Below are 23,557 nucleotides of genomic sequence, written 5' to 3'. Positions count from 1 at the left end.
GTAGAGGAAGCTGATGCAGATGGACAAAAACAGACCTGGATGCACCGATTAATTAAACCTAGCTAAATACAGCAAGAGTTTTCCAATCACTTCAAAAATATTTCTAAAATTCTAAGCTTTTGCTCTTGCAAGACTCTCTCATGTTTCAGATCTACAATATTGATCCTTTGTTAATTTCAATAAAATATTTTATGTTTAGTTTATTTTTGAGGAGGTAACACAAACATTCACAATACTATTGCTTCAGCATTTTATTCAAAAAAGACAATTGTGGTTTTCATCTTGACATTTTTGGCAAAAAGTTTGTACACCCCTGGAGCAGGGTGACACATTTGTTGGAGAAGTCTGGTGACTGTGTCGTGATGCACAGGTGAGTACAGTAGCAACACATTTACTCATTTTATTCTACTGTAATGCCTCTGAAACCCTTTTGAAGGCCTTGAAGCGAGGTGGTCTCCTCAGTTTCTGTCTTATGTCAGTCAAAGTCTTTGATCTCAGCTCCCTGATCAGAGCTCAGAAATGCCACACTGATACCTGCACAGAAACTATGTTGGTGCTCGGAGCATTGGGCACAGCCATCCAGTCTGGCAGGTTCATGCTGCTGTCACTGTTGGCCCGAAGGAAGGGATGAGGATGGGGCACCGCCAGTGTTCGGTTGCTCTCCCTCCTCTGGGGGGCGTACTTTGGAGACTCCACAAAGGGAACTAGGAGGCAAACAAAGACCACTCACCAGATAGTCAAAGACATGATCTGTGGTACTATTCACACTTGCTTATCCAGCATTTCTTTAAGTTTTGCTGCAAAGTAGCCAGATTTTCTTGTCATTGTTTAAATGGGTCTTAATCAATAGTTCTTTGGCTTTTCTGAAACCTTTTCTTTGGACTTTGGCTGCTTCATTTCCCTTTTAGTGTACTACCAAGCTCTCAAAAGGTTTTCATTTATTTCTTCATTAAGTCACTTAATTGTTACCGGATTCAGACAAAAAAAAGCTTGAATTAACCAGTGTGGTGTTGTCATGTAACAACCTTGTAATTACAGTTTGACAGACAGGAAACAGTATTTTAGCATCAAAAATGCAATTCCTAAAGAGGTGTTAGCTGAAAACCTTGCATTTAAAGCACATGTGTAGATGATCAGGTGACACATTTCTCTGGTCTGCTGTGAGGTCTTTAATAGATTTCCTTCATTTTTCTTTAAGGTATCACATCTTTACTTCCATTCTTGTTCTCCATCTTTCGACTCCACAATCAGGTGTGTTTGCCAAGGTACAAGGACCGGACGGAAAGAGAGGGGAGAAGCAGCCAAAGTCCAAAACAAAACAGTCCAAAAAATCCAAAAAGATATTCAAAAAGTGTGAGGAACAGTTCATTAAGATCATAAGGTAAAGTATTACATGGGAATCTTTCTGCATGGAAACAAAGAAAAAGATTGGAGTGTTTTTATCTCCTGAATAATAAACAGATGATGTACAGGACTTACCCACATCTGTATCCCGGTGGTTTTTAATTATTTCCCCCAATTCAAAATGGCCGGACATCACGGCCACCTGATTCAAAACAAAAAACAAACAAACAAAGCACGTTCAAAAAGTCATTTTAACTGTCAGAAAAACAAGGGTCAAGGGTCAAACAATACAATAAGAAAATTATTAGTTAAATAAATATTTAAGTTTTAATTTAAGTTAAACTATGATACAAAATCGAGCTTTAAAGGCTTGGCTACAGCCAATCATCACTCAGACTTAACCTGAAACGGAGTCTGTCCGCTGTTGTTTTTCATGTCTTTGCTTGCTCCACGATACAGCAGGATTCGTGCACAGCTTTCCTGCAACAAATTAAATTAAACAATTAAAATTAAACAATTAAAAGTCTGGCTGAGAAATATATTTGTATGGTTAGAATTCACTTGTTTAGCATTTCCCTGTGAACTCCTATTATTATGGAGAATAAAATAAGGAATAAACTGAATAGAAAATGCTGCAACATTTGAATGAAATTTGCAAATTTGTTTAATTTTTCCGACGAAAACATGACATTTAAATAAAACGGCTCCAGACTGTACAACTTTCAATATGCTCCATATGTTTTTCTTCTACTCAAACACTGTTCTGGCATGTGTGCTTGATAAAATACCTTGTTGTATAAAGCACAGATGTGCAAGGCAGTGTTTCCAGAAGCGTTCTGGGAGGAGGAATCCGCCCCATAGAAGAGCAGGTGCTCCAGATGCTGCGAGTTCCCATTTTGGCAGGCCTGTGCATTGTCATGACGGCAGTGGGGAGAATGGGAAGCAAATAGTGAATGCACCAAGAGACAAAAGAGGAGGAAAAAGCAGGAAAGAAGAACGATTGAATAAAAAGAAGCGAAAAAGGACCCAGCAGAGACAGCGACACATAGAGAGGCACAAGGTGAGAGGTAAAACGTGGCACCAGATTCAATTAACGCCTCCTCCAAACTGAGCAGGCGAGAAAACAGTGAGAGTACCCAAGTGGGAGCCAATCATGAGAAACAACAGGACCCTTCAATCTATCTAGCCAGAATATAAGGAGAAGGAAATTCTTCAAGTTACATACACTGTTATAAGCAAGCAATTAATTCAACTCTACTTATTTATCATTAGAAAAATCACATTTAGTGAACATGTCAACTCAAGTCGACTGGTTGGATCAAATAAAACTTAAGCAGTAAGGAGAAACACACAATCCTCTCTTAAATTGATGGGACAAGAAAATACGAGTCATTTATCTTTTAACTAGTGGTGCATGAATCAATGAAATCATCAGTGCTTTGGGACGGCCGCTTCAAGGTATCAATGTAACGTATTTAATAAAAGCTACACAGGTGCTGAATGTATGGATTAACACAGAGCAAATGATGAATCAGTGACTGAACAGCACAGCTGATGAGACAGATGAAGCAGATAAAGTACGCAGGAAGATTAAATGATGAATACCTTTTAGTTCGCTCTTGGCCTTGAACACGTTTAAATCACCACAGAAGCAGGATGGTTGGAATGAAGGGTGAGAGGCGGATGAATGATGTGGACACACACCGGAACATGAAGTACATTTGGAAACAGGGATCCAGGCACACAAACGTCTCTGCTGCTTTTATCAGAGTCCAAACATACGCTTGTTTTACTTTCTGTTCAGAATCTGATTTCTCCCAGTCGGTGTTGCTTTCTGGCAGGCTACACACGAATGTACCTGATGCGTCTCGTCCCAGCCGTTCTCGTCCCTGATGCCCAGTTTGGCGTGGTGGTAGAGCAGTGTTTCACAGCAGGAGGTGTCGCCCCCAGTTAGCACAGTGTGGTAAAGCGGTGTCAGCCCCCGCCGGTCCTTGTAGTCTGAAGACGCACCCAGAGAGAGCAGAACCTGCAGGGTGAGGCGAGGGCGAAGTGAGACTGCTCATTCCCAGACCTTAACAGGCAGTTTCTTCTTGTGTCGTGTATTTTCTGTGTGGGTGAGTGTGGATTGTTGTTTGTTTATTCTGGCTTCAGAGCAAAATACAAGTCAGGATAATCCTGTTTCAGCCTGCAGACAAACACTTAGACACGTGGACAAAATTGTTGGTAACCCGCGGTTAATGAAAGAAAAACCCTCAATGGTCACAGAAATAACTTGAATCTGACAAAGGTAATAATGAATACAAATTCTATGAAAATGAACAAATGAAAGTCAACATTGCTTTTCAAACATGCTTCAACAGAATTCTTTAAAAAAATAAACTCATGAAACAGGCCTGGACATAAATGATGGTACCCTGAAAATAATCTCACCAAAGGGACATGTTAAATCAAGGTGTCCATTAATTAGCATCACAGGTGTCTATATTCTTGTTATCAGTCAGTGGGCCTATCTATAGGGCTACAGGTAGTCACTGTGCTGTTTGGTGACATGGTTTGTACCACACTCAACATGGACCAGAGGAAGCGAAGGAAAGAGTTGTCTCAGGAGATTAGAAAGGAAGTTATAGACAAACATGTTAAAGGTAAAGGTTATAAGACCATCTCCAATCAGCTTCATGTTTCTGTGACTACAGTTGCACATATTATTCAGAAAGTTAAGATCCATGGGACTGTAGCCAACCTCCCTGGGCGTGGCCGCCGGATGAAAATTGATGACAAAACAAAGAGACGGATAAAACAAACGGTAACAAAAGAGCCCAGAAAACCTTCTAAAGAGGTTAAAGGTGAACTTCAAGCTCAAGGAACATCAGTGTCAGATTGCACCATCTGACGTTGTTTGAGGTAAAGTGGACTTAATGGGAGACGACCAAGGAGACCATTGTTGAAAACAAATCATAAAAAAGCCAGACTGGAATTTGTCAAACTACATGTTGACAAGCCATAAAGCTTCTAGGAGAATGACCTATGGACTGATGAGACAAAAATTGAACTTTTTGACAAGGCACATCAGCTCTATGTTCACAGATGGAAAAATGAAGCATATGAAGAAAAGAACAAAGTCCCAACTGTGAAACATGGAGGAGGCTCTGTTATGTTCTGGGGCTGCTCATCTGGTACAGGGTGTCTTGAATCTGTGAAGGTGTAATGAAATCTCAAGACTATCAAGGGATTCTAGAGAGAAATGTGCTGCCTAGTGTCAGAAAGCTTGGTCTCAGTCGCAGGTCATGGGTCTTGCAACAGGATAATGACCCAAAACACACAACTAAAAACACCCAAGAATGGCTCAGAGGAAAACATTGGACTATTCTGAAGTGACCTTCTATGAACCCTGACCTAAATCCTATTGAGCATCTGTGGAAGGAGCTGAAACATGCCGTCTGGAAAAGGCCCCCTTCAAACCTGAGACAACTGGAGCAGTTTGCTCATGAGGAGTGGCCCAAAATACCTGCTGAGAGGAGCAGAAGTCTCACTGACATTTATAGGAATCGTTTCATTGCAGTGTGCAACAACATATTAAGTTAAGGGTACCATCATTTATGTCCAGGCCTGTTTCATGAATTTGTTTTATAAAATAATTCTGTTGAAGCATGTTTGAAAAGCAATGTCTGACTTTCATTTGTTCATTTTCATAGAATTTTTATTCATTATTACCTTTGTCAGATTCAAGTTATTTCTGCGACCGTTGTGGGTTTTTCTTTCATTAACCGAGGGGTACCAACAATTTTGTCCACGTGTCTATCTTGTCAATATAGACACTGAAGGTTGACGCATCAGAAGTGAAAACTCTTCTCTTCTGTCACATCACAGTGTTTCTGGTGAAAAGGATGAAAACATTTGTGAGTGTTTACCAGCAGGGCTGTATGGCGGTGGCCTCGAACAGCCTTGTGTAGCGGCGTGAGTCCGTCTTTGGCACGGAAGTCGATGTGAGCACCTCCGTCCGCCAGGACCCGGATGGCCTCTCCTCCACCTGGCTCGCACTGCACTGCCAGCGACAGAGGAGTCTCTGAAAACAACACATGGGTTACATTTAGCAGCAGGAGTTTAAGGCCTTAATCGACCACCGTTCACCTGTTTGCTTTTGTTTAGGAGGTATACTAAGGATTTGAATCAGATGTGTTGGAGCAATGAAAGATCTAAAACATGCGATCAAGAAGGCTTGTTTTGTGCCTGCAGGATAAAATTATATTGTACTGGCAATAAATGTCTAAATTTCATACAAGGACCAACGGTTTACATCCAGCAAGAAACAAAAGAGAGCACAGCAACAGGCGGTTGGTTGGTTGGCTGAAACCAGTTCTTCTGAGTTCTTGTTGTGCAACAAGACCCATTGATCTTATCTGACTGAGAACCAACTGTGTCTCTAAACTATCATTGCTAAACGTAAATGCAACCAGATTTTATGCAGCCATAAAGAAGTTTTGATCGATAGTTCTCTGTGCTTTCTGGAGGATTTTGCATTTTCTTTGGACTTTGTCCGCTTTTTATGTCATGAAGGTCTTCCCGTTTAGAAGCTTACTTAGTAGAAAGTAACAAAAAAAATGAGGGATGACCTTAGACCTTCACAAAATGAGGAACAGTAACACGTTTACAGTGGCAGCCAAACGTCAGCACACAGTAAGCTACGGTGTTCTTCTAAACTATACTTATTGGACAGACGGACGGACGGACGGATGTCACAACACTCATCAGGAGACTTTGTCTATGATCAGCATCTCTGAATCTAACAACTAGAGTATTTTGACTGGACTTCTTTTGATTTTTCTATTTCAGGACTACTTCTTCTCTAGGCGGAAAGTAGGTGCTGCTGACACAAGCCCCACTGACACTGAGAGAAATGAGCTCCAATTAAAGACACTCAGTGTGTGGCATCTGGACAGCATGGGTAGGTGGGGTAGAACATTTTCTGGTTATTTTTATCCCTAACTAAGATCTCTGTTGGGCAAGTTGTGTGGAATTAAAAATCAACTTTGCACTTTGAAGCAAATGCTACTGATTGATTGACTCTCTGCTGCCCTCATGTGTTCTGCAGCGGGAGCATGCTTCACACCCCTGATTACAGGCTCCTCTCTGTGTTTCCACACTTGTTCCCAGAGCAGTAGGAGTGACTCCAAGCAACACGCACCGGCTGTAAATAAGCCGTCTGCCATGCTCCTTAAACACCTGCAGGATCTGGGAAAAGCCACCAGTTAGCGAACAGACCTGGCTCTAATCTCCAACAAACTGTTGGGACAACATCCAGCAGCACTGAGGGCAGAAGGGTCGGGAAGGAAGGAATCATTTTAAAGGTTAACGCGTCAGATCAAACAGCTGCATTTTTGATTTAACTAGATTTGGGTCACTGAGTGAACTTGATGCTTTAAGCAAAAACAGCTTTAATTGTAATGCATAAAAGGTTAAAAAGATTTCATTGCATTCTGGTCATCTGCAGTGACTCTCAGAAGTGTACACGCCCCTGTTTAAACTGTAGGTTTTTATGACCAGATCATGACAAAACATTTCAAAACTTATCCCACAATAACTTGACATGAATCCTGTAAAATTCAACTGAAAACCAAAAGAAAAATGAAAAAAAGGTGCATTCATGTGGTTACCTAAGTTTGCCCACCCTTGAACAAATCCTTCGTTGAAGCACCTTTCGATTTAACTTCAGCACTCATTCTCCTTTGGTAGCAGTTGACCAGCGCAGCACATATGGACTTGGTAATATTTGCATGTTTTTCCAGAATGTGAGAACATCCCTTTTCCACATAGTTTCTCGACTTTCTTTCAGATTGAGATCAGGACTCGGCAAGGTCGTCCCACAACTTTCATTTTCTTCTGATGAAGTTATTCTTTTACTGACCTGGGTGAATGCTTGGACTCACTGTGATGCTAAAAAATAATCTTCATTTTCAGCTTCCATGGTTTTTGAAACTTGTCACAATTTTAACCACCTTGAAAAAACCAAAAGTAACCCCAGAGCATGATTCTGCCACCACCATGGTTCACTGTGGGTATGGCGTTCTTTTGTTGATGCCCAATGTTAACACAAAACATCAAGTTTGGTTTTGTCAAACTGTAACAGTTTCTCCCTCAAGGTGAATGTTCTGGATGGTTTCTTTAGAAGAGAACTTATGTCTCGCAGCCCCACTTTTCAGTCCAGAATATAGCTGCAAAGCATACTGAATTAAAACCCTGATTTCATTATCAATATGTGCAAAATCTCAACTGCAAAGGACTACCTGAATGCAATATTTTGAAGGGTATACAATTTCAAGTGCCATGCATTAAATTACTACTTTTCAATAATATATCTGGCCAGAACTGATAAATATATTTACAGAGATCCAGAAGCTTAGAGAGAGTTAGGGAAATTGTGATGATTGAAAATAAAGAGAAGTAAGCAAAATTGTAAAACGCCATATTCAACGATATTATCACAGCAATGTTTTCGTCATACGGGGGCAGCCCTAATCCAGACATATGAAGAGTAGAAATTCCTACAGCTCCTTCAGGGTTATTTTCAGCCTCCCCGACCTGCTGTTATCCTGTTTTTTCACTCCTTTTGAAAATGTCCCTGTTATGCCATGTTTTCTCTACTTACTGATGACTCACTTCGTTATAGAAGTAATACTGTGGAGCTTTTTGTACTCTTCTCCTGACTGAAGCCTTTGTACAATGAGATCTTTCAAATTCAATCTTTGGGTTTAGCTAAAGGAAGAAAACATGGAAAGGTCCAGCTAGGACAGCTAAAATTTAATTCAGATTAATGCACAACTGATGTTAGGTGCGTTACAGAACCAAAACCTTAAAATAAATCAAAAAAACATTAGTTTAGGAGAGTTTTCACTTATGTAATCAGTTTTTGCAGCTTTTTAATGTTTTACATTTCCTCCCCTCTGATATATTTTTTTTTTGTTGTTGTTGAATTGCACAGGATTACACATTATATGTAGAAAAAGTTTTAACATGATTTATCATGGTCTCATTATTTACATCAGCCAGACCTGGCATTTTAACAGGGAGCGGAACACCTTTGACGGCCACAAGAAATTGGAGTTTTTCCATATTTAACTGTGGACAGCAAGGGCAGTTAGAGTCGATCCAACTAGTCGAACATGTTATTGACATGCAGAGATAAATGCATCACCCTTGAATATAGTATCCCACCAAATATTATTACCAAGGAGTATTTTACGGTTGCGACATTGCATACACTGATATTGCAATGAGAATTGCAATTCCGCAGCTTTAAACCTTTAAACCTGTGTTTTTTAGATCGGCTGCTGCAACATCAGGTATAACTGTTAGTGAAAGAGATGAAGTAAACATCAGCTGTGCAGCTCTCCTCACCACCAGTGTCAGGATCCTGATAGTTCGGATCCAGGCCCTTGTCTAAGAACTTGGCCATCTTGTCCACAGCGCTGGTTTGGATGTAATCCATGAATTTCTTCAGACTCGCCTGCATTAGAAGAGGGAGTATTAAAACTGTCAAATCTAATGCAACTGAAAAAAGCATACCAATTCACATAAATTGATATTTTACTTCGAATATTTGATATCAGAGGTTAGATATAAAGATTTCATACCTTGGTGTGCAGCTTGGCCAGTTGCTTCTCATCCAGATTGGTCTGTTTGTAAACCCTGGTTTTATACCGGAACTAAACGGACGACAGAAACAGAGAAAAGAAACACAGAGAGCCTGTGTCCTAAATTTGTCCAACTACTGATCCACATCCACAAAAATGGGGACTACAGATTTATTATAGAGACGCAATTTATCTGGTTCAGCCATTTATACCCGACAGAAGATAAGAAATGGGAAAGAAACTGTCTGCCTCCTCTGTGTCTGATGTAGGATTTAAAAGATGAGTTTACGGATATGGCTTTCAGAATATCCGGAAAATTACAAAGTCCGTTTAGACTCAAAGTAAATGTTTTACATGATGCAAATCAAAAATAACTCAAAAGCCAATGATGACCAATAGGAGGCCTTCTTGATAACAAATTTACATGTTAGCAGGCGGCTGGCGTTGCTTATTGATCTCAAAATAAAAAATATTTTTGTTTTACTTAAATCACCTCAATGAACAGATATTATAGGGGAAGCAGTAGTCGATCAATAGATGATCAAAATCCGCTGATTTGAAGTTTTTCTGGCTTTATCTGTGACATACTGCTGTTAACGTATTTTACAATGCCTTATCATAAAGTAGTGGATAACTGTGAAGTAGAACGAAAAGTAAGATGTGGTTTTCCTTTTTTGTTATTAAATATCTCAGGAGTGTGGTATGCATTTATATTCAGCCCCTCTGAGTCAATACTGTGTAGAACCACATTTTCTATATGTCTCCAGATCCAAGCGATGGTCTGTGGACTTTGGTTGCATTCTAACACATGAATCTGCTTTGATCTAAGCAGCCCTATTGTAGATCTGCCTGTGTGTTTAGGGTTGATGTTCTGCTGGACGGTGAACCTCCTCCTCAGTTTCAGGTTTTATTGCATCCTCTAGCAGGTTTTCTTCCGGGTTAGGGATCTTAGGTTCTTAGGTTAGGGTCTACCCACCAACTTTGACCAGGGAATTGAGTTTTCAGGATTAGGTGCCATGTTAAGCTTCATCCCACTTTCCATTTTGCATTTATGCCAAAACAAATCAGTTATGGTCTCACCTGGCTAGAGCCTCTTCTTTAACATGTTTGCTGTGTGCACCACATGCCTCATGGCAAACATTAAACTGGATTTCTGCCCTTCAACAGCAGCTTGCTCCAAACCACTTAACCATAACATCGAGATCAGATTGTCCTACCTGAGCTGTGGATCTCTGCTTGGTTCTCCTTGCTTCGCCTGTAATTTTAGGTGGATGGCCTTATCCTGGCAGGCTGCAGGTGTCCCATACGCTTTCTGTTTTCAGATGATGGACTCATCTGAAAACTCTGTGAAATATTCAAAGCTTAAGATTTGCTTTACTGCGTAATCCTGCTTAAAACTTCTCCATGACCTTCTCCCTGCCCTGTCTGCTGTGTTCCTTGGTCTTCATGATGCTGTTTGTCCTTATGTTCTCCAACAAACCTCTGAGGGCATCAGAGAACAGCTGGAGTTATTCTTAGATTAAATGACACACAGGTGAGCTCTCTTTATTAATTGTGTCATCTGAAGGCAACTGGTTGAGGTGAATTGTATTTAAGGGGGACTGAATACAAACGTTTTCACAATTATGCAGTACCTTGTCTTAGTCTATCGCACCAAATCGCAAGAAATACTTTAGGGATTATGGGTAGAAAATAACAAACTGTGAAAAAGGTTCAGAAGGTAGGACTACGTTTGTATTGCATTGTATTTCATGGCTTCTTTAAACATCTTTATCATGGGTTTTGATAAGTGTGGAGGACTTGAATATCTTTCTAATGCAGTTAATTGTAGATTGCACAGAGCTACTAATTGGTTAAGAATAAATCATATATTATACGCTCCTTTCATATAATCTGTTGTACTAAAGAACAGCAGTGACATCTTCAGGAAGCACAGCGTACTTCACATTGTGCAGAGAGTTTTTCTTAAAAACTGTGGCAACAAAAGGCTAAAGAAGTACCTCCAAATATGGCACCCCTTTTTCAAAGGACTGTGGGTACTCTCTGAGGGGCCTCTCCTCCTCCAAGAACTTGGCATCATGTCCGTCTGTGGCAGGCTGGAATAGGCCGTAGTTTAGGACGTCTCGCAGGGAATCGGTCAGAGAGCACAGCACCTGCTGTTTGGCCTTCCACACAGTGGCGTCGGGGTTAAACCGCAGACATTTCTGCAGGATAAACACATGTAAAATCAATATGGTGGAAAATGCATGCTCCCCAACGTATCAAAAGCAGTTATAAAAATGTGTTATTCTCATCAATCAGGCATTGATTTACAAAAAAAGAAAAGAAAATGGTCAAGTGTTTAGCTTAAAGCCAGAGTAACATCTTTTTATGAACTCAGTAACTGTGAATACATAAAAAATGTATTTTAATTTGAGATCCGCAACCAAATCTGAATCTAAACCCGCCTCATTTAGGATGAAATGATCTGTCCACTGAAAAACTAAAGAGTAGCATTTAGAGCTTTTCACCTTTCTGAAGAAGGAAGAAATCATTTCGTCCTTAAAGTTATCCATTCACAGGTTGCATCTGCTAAAAAATGTTTTTTGGACTAGTTGGGGAATATTTCTGATGAAAAGATGCCTTTCACATGTTTTCAAAGCATTTTAGTTCAACTGTCATTTTTCTCTGTAAAAAATAAAAACTTGAAGCTTGAATAAAAGAATGAACCATTTTTTGTTTAAAATACATGTTAGTAAGAAATGTGCCTTCTGTGAGGCTCATCAAAACTCGTACTTGGAAAAAAAAAGATTTGCAACTGAAACAATGTGTAATAATGAACAAAAGCCTCTTCTAAAAGTGTGATTAAAATGTATTATTTAAAGTATTTTTTCACTTTCACTGCACCACATCATTTCAACAGCTTCAGACCTATCCATAAATATCTGTTTTTTTAAATGACAAGTGAAGCTAGAGCTTATTTTGAGTTTTCACTTTTATGTTATTTTCAGATCTAGTTTTATTTTTTACAATATAGTCGCAATATCTGACTGTAGAAAACAAGATGCTTCAGGCTGAGAGATTATTCTTATAGTGGCAGATGTGCTGGATATAAGCAGACTGCTACAGCTGGTACCAAGTTTAACATACAATCTGTAATGTTTTGTGACGTAGAAGATGGGCCAACACACAGACAGGACAGTGGAAAAAGCATGGTGAGTAAATGATTGAACAGAAATACAAAAAAATAAAATAAAACGTACAAACTGGGGAAACGGCCACAGTAACAGAAGAATCCAGTAGAGATCCTTATGTTCTGAGGAAGTGGAGAAATGAGCAGAAAACCAGAGAAAATGAGTTGCAGCTGAGGCAGAGCAGCTGAAGGAGGGAGGCTAATTAACCAGGAGACAGAGCTGAACAGAAACGTACAGACGCCCATGGAGAACCTAACAGAAATCTACCAGGAATAACTTTAGATGAAAGGAACGCTAGAATAAAACACAAAACAATGAACTGGTAAGGAAAACGGCAGGTGATAAGAGCACAGAGAAACAAACTAAAGAAAAAAATACACCTCAGGAAGTATTATTTAAAAAGTATCTGAAATGGGAAGTCATTTTATATAAAATTTTTAAAATGTTTGTTTAAATTAAATCTTTATTTTGTTTATTTTTTATGAGATCTGTTTCTATAATATTTAGAACAACAGAAAGTTTGTGCTGCCTATTTAGCTCCCATGTGCTACTTTAATAGTTTATATGTCCTTTCTCATATTTATATTAAGTATTTATTTAAGTTTGTTTTTTATTTAAGAGGTTTTGTGGCCCTTACTGAGCTCAGTCTAACATTTATCTCTTTACACTTTTCTCATATTTAAATTTATTTTGTGATTTTTGACTTTGACCTCACGCTTGGATCTTATGCACTAAATAGGATAAAGCCGTGACCCGGTGATCCTGTTGATGGCACGATGCTGAGGTTATTTCTCCCCTAAACCAGGAAGAGGAGACGGCGTCAAGGTAAACTGGATTGTTTCTGGTGGCAGTGGTCAGCAGAAACGACATGAGCTTCAGTTTTCTGCTGCTTTCGTGTCTGTTGTGGGGTTAACAAACGTCAAAATGCCTAATGGCTCAGAGGCTCAGTCAGCAAAGGGTAACATAAGTCACAGCATGGCTGGCTGAGAGGCAGAGAGACTGTTTTTGGCAGCATTCCTTTCTAATCCATCTCCTCCTCCTCCTCTCTCTCGAAGTGGCCAGTGTGAGGCTGGGAAGCTTTCTGACCTTCAGGCAGCAGCGAGATGATTGGCCCACGCCAGATGCAGGGATCACATTGCGCCTGACTGCAGCTCTTCCTCTCTCACAGAGCGCTCATTGAGTCTTTGTCATTGATCCTAATATCACACAAACACTCTGACACATATTTCTGTGTGTGCTCTACAAACGAGAAAAGAGACCTGCTCCCAGTTTTTTATTAAATTATATTTTATGCAGAGCAGCAACATCACATCTTCTCCCTCTTGTTTTGTTCAGCCGACTCCGATCGAGCACAGCCAACACAGTCGCCACGGCAACCAGTTCATTAGTAGAGCAAGATGCTTGTTGCCATAGAAACCTCCCTGTGTTCCCCGGGATGTGGTACTGCGATGGTGCGCCTGTGTGTGTATTGTGTGAGCACGTGTACAGGTTTCACTGTGGGTTTACGTGTGTGGATAGGTGTGTGTTTTACAGTACGGCAGATTTAGAGCACAAGAGGATAAAGGAGTGTGCCTGTTTGTATTAGATTAGGTTTCATCCAACACACAGGCACAGAGACGCACACAGAGGCCTACACACTTACAGTAGCATCAAAGAAGCTGAAGGGAGTCAGTCTCAGCAGGAGGGGATGAAGGCTGAGGATTCAGCTGGCAGACTAGGACACTACTCCAGCTAATACAGGGTAACATCAGGGCTGTAAATGTCTTGAACTTGGCTTTGCTGTTTAGATTCAGTGTTTAGTAAAGTATCAAAGCTTTTGATCAACATTTATCTTATTCTGCAGCTAAATTGGGTTTTTCTTTCACTGATTACCCTCACTACAGCCAGTTTATAGTGAGACCACAGAGCAGTCTGTACACTGTGCCTCACACACACACACACTTGTTTTGCTATATGTAGTGAGGACCATCTGTTGACTCCCATTGACTTCCATTGATTTTCAGTCATTTTCAACCCTTTCTATGCCCTAACCCTGGCAATAACCCTAAACCTAACCATTACCAGTGCATGCCTAACCCTAACCTTAACCTAAACTCAATTCACACCTTAGTCCTAAACCTAACTGTTAGCAAAATGTCCTCACTTTGGTACAAACGGTCCTCAATTTGATGGTGAAATCGGGAAAATGGTTCTCACTGTGATGCCAAGACAGGAACACACACACACACACACACACACACAGCTACACAAACCCCTACTAAAGCAGGAGCAGCTGAGCAGCTGGACCGCCCTCTGGTGGACAGATAAAGTATTGCCCCCCTGCCACAGTCAGAGCCAAGATTGATATCACCCTTATCTGTGAGCTAAATTACAAGTTTAATATCTTTACATATGAAGAAAATAACGTTCTTGGGCGCTGATGTAAGACTGAAGATGAGTTCAACAACCTTATAGGATTTTTATTTCAAATGAGTCTGTTTTTTTGACTCGTCCATCTCAAACCGAAAGGGTGAAGAACAACTTTCCTTGTACGTAAATGTACATATTCTGTGGTGAAGGAACCTCGTGCAGCTGATTTACAAATGACTTTACCAGTAGTGTAATTAAAAACCCATCTTCTATTATTGCGTTGTTTTTATGCCAAAGTTAGATCTTTGAATTGCAGCTCAAAGCTTTTTTCATTGCTGTATTATCAGTTTCAATAAAAATAATAATTGATATTTATTGTAATAAGAGCTCCCTGACCATCAGCACCGGTTCCCCCCAAGGCTGTGTTCTCTCTCCTCTGTTCTTCTCCCTGTACACCAACAGCTGCACCTCCAGTCACCAGTCTGTCAAGCTTCTGAAGTTTGCGGACGACACCACCCTGATCGGACTCATCTCTGATGGTGATGAGTCTGCGTACAGATGGGAGGTGGACCATCTGTTGGACTGGTGCAGCCAGAACAACCTTGAGCTCAACGCTCTAAAGACAGTGGAGATGGTTGTGAACTTCAGGCAGAACCCAGCACCACCTGCCCCCATCACCCTCTGTGACTCCACAATTGACACTGTGGAATCTTTCCGCTTCCTGGGAACCATCATCTCCCAGGATCTCAAGTGGGAGCCAAACATCAGCTCCCTCATCAAGAAAGCCCAGCAGAGGATGTTCTTCCTGCGGCAGCTGAAGAAATTCAACCTGCCAAAGACTATGATGGTGCACTTCTACACAGCCATCATTGAGTCCATCCTCACCTCCTCCATCACCATCTGGTACGCCGCTGCTACAGCCAAGGATAAGGGCAGGCTGCAGCGTGTCATTCGGTCTGCTGAGAAGGTGATTGGCTGCAGTCTACTGTCGCTCCAGGAACTGTACACCTCCAGGACCCTGAAGCGGGCAGGGAAGATTCTGGCTGATCCCTCCCACCCCGGTCACAGACTCTTTGAGACTCTCCCCTCTGGCAGGAGGCTGCGGTCCATCCGGACCAAAACCTCACGCCACAAGAACAGTTTTTTACCATCTGCCACCAGCCTGGTTAACAAAGCCCGGAAACCACCCTGACACTCTCCCTTTCCCCCACACCCCCCCTTTTTTTGCTGACAGGAAACTTGTAACCTGTAACTCTATGTGTTACATTAACGTTCAGCTTGGACTCCTGCTTTACTTGCACTGCTTTACTTGCACAATGATCACCTGCACTGTTGTATTGCTCTTGCATCTTATACTGCTCTATATTTACTCTCACTCACTTAAAACTGTGCACATATATTTATATTATATTGTAGATATGTTTGTACTGTTTAATTTGTACTGTATTGCACCGACTACGCCAAAACAAATTCCTTGTATGTCCAAAAACGTACTTGGCAATAAAGCTTTTCTGATTCTGATTCTGATTCTGATGATGTTTGAAAATGTGATTAAATGATGAAATCCTGGAAATCTATCAGGTAGCTACTGGTAAATTAGACCAAATTAAGTACGATGATTTGCAATTTATAGAAAACAACTAAAATTTAGTTTGAGAGGGTTTTATTTTTAACTGTGCGTGTCCTCCAGCTGATATGTCACAAGCTTTATAATAATAACTGTTTTGAAGGTTTGAAATAGCATGAATTAAAAGTGAATCATGAAAACTCAACTGTAATAGCAGCACACATTGCACTGTGCATAATGCTTTCAGCATTTGTGTAAAATTTCATATGATTTCTAGTTTTACATTAACAACTTGATGCTGCATTAATCCCAGTTCTTTCCCCCGTGGGTTTTTAATATCACTCAGATGTGAAAGTCTGTCCTGCCTGCTGAAGCCGTGATCACACTTTCCCACTCACATACGCCCACTCTCTCCGTCCGCGCTGCTCTTTATCTTCCCCTGCCTATCTCTGTCTTAGACTCCATCCTCCTTCCCTCCCTTGCCATGTTTCTGGAGCAGCTCCGTCACTTTCTATGCAGAAATAAGAGTCGTTCCTCTCAATCACTATCTCTGTCCCTGTGGCCCTTTTTCCTACAGGCCGAGTGCAGGGGGACTAGAAGCCTTTAATAAGATCTACTGGGAAATATATTCCATCAAATACACACTCACACAGCGAAATGATGCCATTAAGTTTCTTTTCTCCTTCCCACATCCTAGTTGTTCTATCGTTTTCTCTACAAAACACTCACAACTACTTTTTCCTGATTCAGAGAAAGAGCAAATACATTTCCGCTGTCTTTTTATTATTTTCCTCTCATTTCCCACTTTCTTTCATCTTCACACTCACCTACCTCTCACCCCCAGCGCTTTATTGACCTACACTGCTCCTCCTTTCATTCACAAAGACACTCTGCAATGCTGGTGTGTCCTGCAGAGCCGAAGGGCTTAAAGTCTCACTTAGAGACTCAAGAATGCATTTAGGAAACAGGCTTGTTGTTGCGAATTTCAGTGCACAAATCATGCCTGAAGGCTACTACAACTACTGCAAGACTTCATCTCTAGTCACACAGAAAACAAAAACTCATTTGCTTCATGCTGTTTAATATACTCGCAAGCCAAATGCCAACTCTGCTGCATCTTCGCAACTTTGAGAATCTAATAAACATGCAACCAGTTGAGCTTTTACCTCCTGCTGAGGTGGGAGAATCATGCGAACCACTTGTGACACACACAGTCGACTGTCGCTGTGCAAACAAGTGAGTTAATGGACCGTTGCCTTTTTACATCAACAACCAGTTGAAGAGGAGGAACTGGTGCTGAGCATCAAGGCCCAGAAACCCAAAAAGCAATGTTTATGCATGTCAGTGTCATCAGCTATAGAGTGATGTAATACCAGTGTCATGCCTCTGTGCCGTCTCACGGGAGTTGCAGTAAATGCAGTAAAAATGCTGATCATTTGAGATCATTGTCAGTATATATCTGCAGCATGGAGCTAGGGTAGGAGGGGGGCGGGTACACCCTGGACAGGTCGCCATTCTTAAAGCAATACATTTTTTTTTTATGTATTCTTTTGTTCAAATATTGAATCTAACTTCCTGCAAACCCCAGTATTTGGCTTAGTCATAAAATTCCTTTCACGGATGATTTAGAGTTGCATGATTTTCTGAAAATCTATTTTAAAAACAACTATGAGTGACGTGTCACAGTTTTTTGTCTTCTATCAGTACAAAAGATAACACAAAAGTCTGCAGGTTCCCTAGAGGAAACTTCCAACCCCTTATGAAAATTCCCTGAAATCCACAACAAGCACTCATTTGGAATATGCTCCAGTATTACAAGCTGTGCATAAAGAGCTGACAAATGGATATCTGGATATCCTCTTTAAGAACATTTTTATCCAGAAAATGAAGCCTTTGAATGATTGTATTTATTCTGTCACAGCACAGCGAGTCCAATTCAGTTCGTTATCCCACTGCACTGATGGTTGTTGAGTTTCTGCCATTTTAAGTGCTTATTAGAGAAAATAAATACAACATAACTGTGTTTCTTCCAAATCACTGCAAGTGTAAAGCGCCCTGTCACTCCACATAACGTCTGCATCTGTGCTCTACAGTCGCTCCCAGGTCTCATTACTACACAATTAGACAGCAATTAGATTTTATTGAGGGTGAATTAGCTGACATGTAGAACAGAGCAAATATACTGGGACAATGATGGCATATTAGCAGACATTAAAGAGAAACTGAAGGAGAGCTGGAGGGGGAGGAGGACAGGAAAAGCGAGATGGACCAGAGAGGGGAAAACGGTGAAGATTAGAGGGTTTTTTTTCTGAAAGGACGGAGTGGGACGTAAAGAGAAAACAGGAACAATCAGATGAAGAGGTGGAGCCAAGAAGTTACCATCAGGGGGCCTGATTGTGACTCCTGTTATACTGGAGAGAAAGACAAGCAGTTTGTGTCCCTCTTACTGCTCTGTCATACTAATGGTTTTGTCATTATTATTGCTGCTACAGTGGCACCCTGAGAAGCATTTCTATGCTTCAGCAGCATCATCTCAAACTGAAAGCTTTATAAAAATTCAACCTTTGACTTGAGTGAAGAAATAAACCCGATGCTAACAAATACACTTAACAAGATCCCCAGTGCTACAACGATTGCGCCCTAATTCTTGTAAAAATGAATGTAACTGACTGATTTACTCATAGTTTACTTTCAAGATTCTCTTCCCCCTCTTCAAACTGAGAAAGACAAAAAACATAGCATTCAAGTCAGGCAGATGTTCGTTGAGATTCGTCAGTCAGGAAATGGTTTTACTACTCACCTAAACTTTCCTATATCTAGTCTATAAGAGTGCAGAAAAGTTGCATTTAGTCTATCCAGGTGTTGCTTAGATATCTTCATATTATTTTGGGGTATTTTTCAATCCGTTCAGGTTTCTCTATCTTCTATTACGTTTTTCTAACTGTTACATCACAGTATTTGCTGCAGAACAGCTAAACAAGGTCATGGACTTCGGGTTGACCAATTTGCGTATCCACCATTTTTATTTCTCGCTGCGATTTTGTAGTCCAAGCTCAAGTATGTGGAAGCTGCAAGTGGATAAGTCTAAATATTCCTTTGTTGGATATATTAACTTGCACAATTCATTACACCGTCCCCCAGCATCAGAACCTCTTCGAAGTGCCTGGTGAAATTGTATTTTTTATGGAAATGTTCCAACAACAGGGGGGAAATTCCTATGCCTCCACTTCAAGGACGGGTTCTTCAGCAACCTCCTTCAATGTCAAGAAGGATTTGCTGTAAGACTTCGTCTGATTAAGGGTTCAGTTCCTTCTGTCTATGGAAACAACGGACACAGCAAAGCGATAAGCTGCAAATAACTAAAATGACAACAAACTTTATTTTAGACATGAATTTATTTAGTTTTTTTGTCCTGTTTCTGCACCATTAGATAATTGTACTTCTGTTAACAAACTTCAAAAATGGCGGAATGGGGTGGAGTGGAACGCTCTTTGACCTGGAGGTGGGCGGGGTGTGAAGTGCCTCAACAGTATTTCAAGAAACGGCGCCAAAACGAGTTGCTCTCAGACGCTCCTCAGAACAGGTAAAAAAGGAGCCTGTGGAGCTGCAAGAACAAGGAGTTCCACTTTATATAGACCACAGCTGAATGATTTAAATGAGAAAAGGAAAGATTTAAAAGCATGATATGTCCTCTTTAACATGGCTTCAATGACTATTCTAAAAAGCATTGCTGGTTTTTTTTTAGCAGAATAATGATCCAACATTTGGCCAAATCAACACAGAAATGGTTCGGCAGGCACTTAATCCAGCTTAGTCTCCAGAACTTAATCTTACAGAAATCCATGGGGGCACCTGAACAGAGGAGAACATAAGAGAAGAACCTGGCCTCTGGATGATCTAGATAGTTTAAAGACAAATGGTCAAAGATCCCACTCAAGAGAAAGCTTAGTGCTGTCCTATAGGCTAAAGGGGGTTGTCAAAGTAATAACATCATTTTTTGTAAAAACCCGTTATTTCCTAACATGGGATATTTATCTGCCACTGGATAAATGTAGTAAATTACAGGTTAGATTGCTGTGGGAAAAGATTCCTTGCACAACTTTTTACACATATTTTACAAAAGGGGACAATACTAGTGAAAGGTCTATTAATTCCTAGGAATGAATTATTATAATTATGAATAATTATGAATAATTATCACCTATTAATGTTATTAAAACCGTCTCGCTTATGTGTTTGCGTCTTCTGTGCTTGTTGCAGAAATGTATTTATCAAAACTAGGACAGCTTGGGAGTTCATCCAATGATTCAGCTTGTCGAACCACCTTTAGCATTAAGAACTTGAAGCAGTTGTTTTGAGGTGACCTTCTCAGTCTCTTGCATCAGTTAAATCATCATCCCTCCACCATCGTGCTTAACAGCTGATATACTGTGTGTAATTTTCTCTAAACACAGCACAGTGCACGGTGGTCAAACATCTCTGCTTTGTTCAGAATGGTTCATAGGACATAGTTCCCGGAGACAGATGCAAGCGGAGATATTATTCATCTCAGAGAAAAGAATCTTCCTCTTGGCAGCTCCTCCAACCAACCGGTTCAGCCTGTTGTTAACTCTCCCGTCATGAACTGTAACATCTGGCTGGGGCTTCCCCTCATGGGAAGATGGTAAACAGTCTATCTCCAGAATGATGTCCTTTAAGTTGTTTAGAAATGTCCTTATAACCCTTCCCCTATTGACAGGAAGCAAAAGCTGCTTCTCAAGGGTCATTGCTGATGTCTTTCCATCCTGGCATTGTGTTAACACATGGCTGTATAATCCAGAGGAGCAAACTCCTTCTTTCATAGAGGTTGTCATGGTGATGATGACCAGGCTACTAGTGTATTTGATCAGCAGCACCTAGCTGCTACTTGCCCTGTTAAATCCAGTGGAAGAAGCAATGGTGGACCAGGTTTTTCCCATAATAGGAATGAAAACATTATTGTTATCACAACTGTACTTCTGCCTTATCTACCTACCTTCTTGATCTACTCCTGTACCTCTGTTCATTTATCCCTCTCTCTCCTTCATTCCACTGTTGCCGCCTTTATCTGCCTCCTTGCTTCCACCTCCATCTGCTAGAATCCATCATTATCTGTACCTTTTTGTATGTGATGGTTCATCTGATTACTGAAAGCCTGACACTCTCCTCCCAACCTCTTCGACCTAAACACATATTTATGACTTAAATCTAAGGCCGATTTGTTACAATAAATAGCGATATGTGAATTATTTATAGCTGAGATTAAATACATTGAGCACACATTCAACTAACCACGTACCGCTGAAAGCACCAAATGCTCAGATCAATAATAAATCATACAGCAGCGAGAAGAAGGAAGAGGTGTTCAGTGAGGCATTTGTGGTGCACCAGAATGGTAAGTATAAAATATGAAAACACAGACCCATTTGCTTTTATTTCTCCCCAAGTTTGCTGATGAACATATCACAGAGGCCTTTGTTGGTTTAGCAGAACGGGGAACAGAGGAGACAGCTAATGTGTAAAGAATATAACCTTCGGCTTGTCAAACACAAAGGTGGTCTGCGTCAGCTTTCATCTACAGATGAGCAACGCTATCCTTTCTCTCTCCACAATTCTCAGCTCTCCATAATTCAATTATGAGTAGAGTTTAGCCTCCAGCCATAATTCAGTGGAAGAAATCTCTCATCAGAGACACAAGAGTGTTGTGGAACTGGAAGAAGCCGGGCGTCTGGCAGTTGTGTTATAGAAACCGAGTGTTTCTGAACATGGAGGCAGCTGCATTTCCAGCTTGTGAAGCCTTTTCAATGGAGCTCTTGCTCAGCAGTGACGTACAGGCGGAAACGGCTGATTTTCTCCAGATTCTGGGCAGGCCTCTAAAAGCCAGTCACCCCGAAAGGAGCTTTTCACTGCATACTTTACTGCAACATTTAAAAGCTCTTTGGCAACATCACACAAGTGGCAACGCTTCCTCTCCTTTACCCTCTTCTCTTCGCTCCAGCCTCCCTCTTCTTTTACTCTTTCCCAATCCTCTACTGCTTGCAGAGTTTTAGGATCAAATTCCTCTCATCCAGATGGCTCTTTTAAACATTTCAGCTGTGCCTCTCACACTCTATCCCCTCCTCTCTGAAGCTGGGTCACCTTGAAAGTTTTTTTTTGTTGTTGCTGTCAGATCAAGTTCCTTTTTATTCTTGCAGCTGCTGACGGAATAACCCAAAAACGTCCTCTCAGAGTTTGACTGCGGTTTGCACATTTGATGGAATGGACCACAGAAACCGTTACATATACAGTGCCATGAAAGTGCACCGCACTTGAATGTTTCCGATCATCAAATGCAAATTTCACATCGAACAGAGATAACCTGAATAAATACAAAAAGCAGTTTTTAAATGATGATTTACTTTGTTAAAGGAAAAGTACAAGCTATCCAAACCAACATGGCTAAGTGAAAAAGTAATCCACCCTTTTGTAAATGACAAATTAACACCCAGGTCTGATTGCTAGTAGACCTGTTGCTAGACCAAGAAATCACTTAAATAGAACTTGCCTGACAACATGAAATAGGCTAATTTTCTCAAAAAGCAACACATCATGCCTCCTTCTGAAGACGTTCAAGAACATATGAGAAAAGGTCACTGGCATCTATCAGCCTGGAAAGAGTTAGAAATCAGTGAACCGCACCGAGAACCATTACACACAAACCCAGACACAAAATGGACCAGTGGTGAACCTTCCCAGGTATGGCAGACCAGTCAAATTTACTCTAAAAGCATGAAGACTCACCCATGAGGTCACTAAAGAGCCCAGAACAACATCTAAAGACCTGCAGGGCTTACTTGGCTCAGTTCAGGTCAGAGTTCATGGTTAAAAAGTAAGAAACAGACTGGACATTAACTGCACCCATGGCAGACTTTCAAGGCTACACCCACTGCTGACCAAAAATCCACAAAGGCCCGACTCACATTTTCCAAAAAACATCTGGATGATGCCCAAGACTTTCTGTGGAAATTACGAGACATAAGTGGAAACGTTTGGAGGTTGTTTGTGCCGTTACATCTGGTGGAAAACAGAGACAGCATTTCAGAAAAAGAACATCATACCAACATTCAAACATGGTGATAGTAGTGTGATGATCTGGGTCTGCTTTGCTTCTTCTGTAGCAGAACATCCTGAAGGAGAATGTCTGACCATCACTTTGTGACCTTAGCTCAAGTTCAGGTTATGGACAATGATTGAAAGAGTCGACCTCTGAATAATAAACAAAAAGCAAAATGAAGGTTTTGGAATGGCCACTTAAATCCCAAAAATCCTCCAATGAGGCTGGATTAAAACAATTCTGCAAAGAATGGTGGGAAATCCCTCCACAGGGTTGAGAAAGACTCGTTGCCAGTTTCCACAAACGTTTGATGGCAGTTGTTGCCAAGTGAGGCACAGCCAGTTTTTAGGTTTAGGGGTTAATTACTTTTTCACATATGGCCAGG

At 40.8% G+C, this 23,557-nt stretch overlaps 1 protein-coding gene across 5 annotated transcripts in view; it reads right to left on the bottom strand.

Moving 5' to 3' along the window:
• Nucleotides 1-23,557, bottom strand: part of LOC124863095 (SH3 and multiple ankyrin repeat domains protein 1-like) — a 117,270-nt gene that overhangs the window by 57,786 nt on the left and 35,927 nt on the right. For 4 of the 5 annotated variants that reach the window (XM_047357337.1, XM_047357336.1, XM_047357339.1 and 1 more), the window contains exons 3-11: nt 10,973-11,176; nt 8,973-9,044; nt 8,737-8,845; nt 5,253-5,407; nt 3,203-3,370; nt 2,133-2,249; nt 1,747-1,824; nt 1,480-1,546; nt 535-704 (exon numbers count right to left, since the gene is read on the bottom strand). In XM_047357337.1, the coding sequence (XP_047213293.1) occupies nt 535-704; nt 1,480-1,546; nt 1,747-1,824; nt 2,133-2,249; nt 3,203-3,370; nt 5,253-5,407; nt 8,737-8,845; nt 8,973-9,044; nt 10,973-11,176 (1,140 nt within the window). Of the gene's footprint in view, nt 1-534; nt 705-1,479; nt 1,547-1,746; nt 1,825-2,132; nt 2,250-3,202; nt 3,371-5,252; nt 5,408-8,736; nt 8,846-8,972; nt 9,045-10,189; nt 10,479-10,972; nt 11,177-23,557 lie in introns of those variants that run through there. The other variant, XM_047357340.1, reaches the window with a different exon arrangement.

This window comes from Girardinichthys multiradiatus, chromosome X (assembly GCF_021462225.1).
Source record: "Girardinichthys multiradiatus isolate DD_20200921_A chromosome X, DD_fGirMul_XY1, whole genome shotgun sequence".
NCBI lineage: Eukaryota > Metazoa > Chordata > Actinopteri > Cyprinodontiformes > Goodeidae > Girardinichthys > Girardinichthys multiradiatus.
The sequence above is the reverse complement of the archived record's forward strand: the minus strand, read 5'-3'. Positions and strand labels throughout refer to the sequence as shown.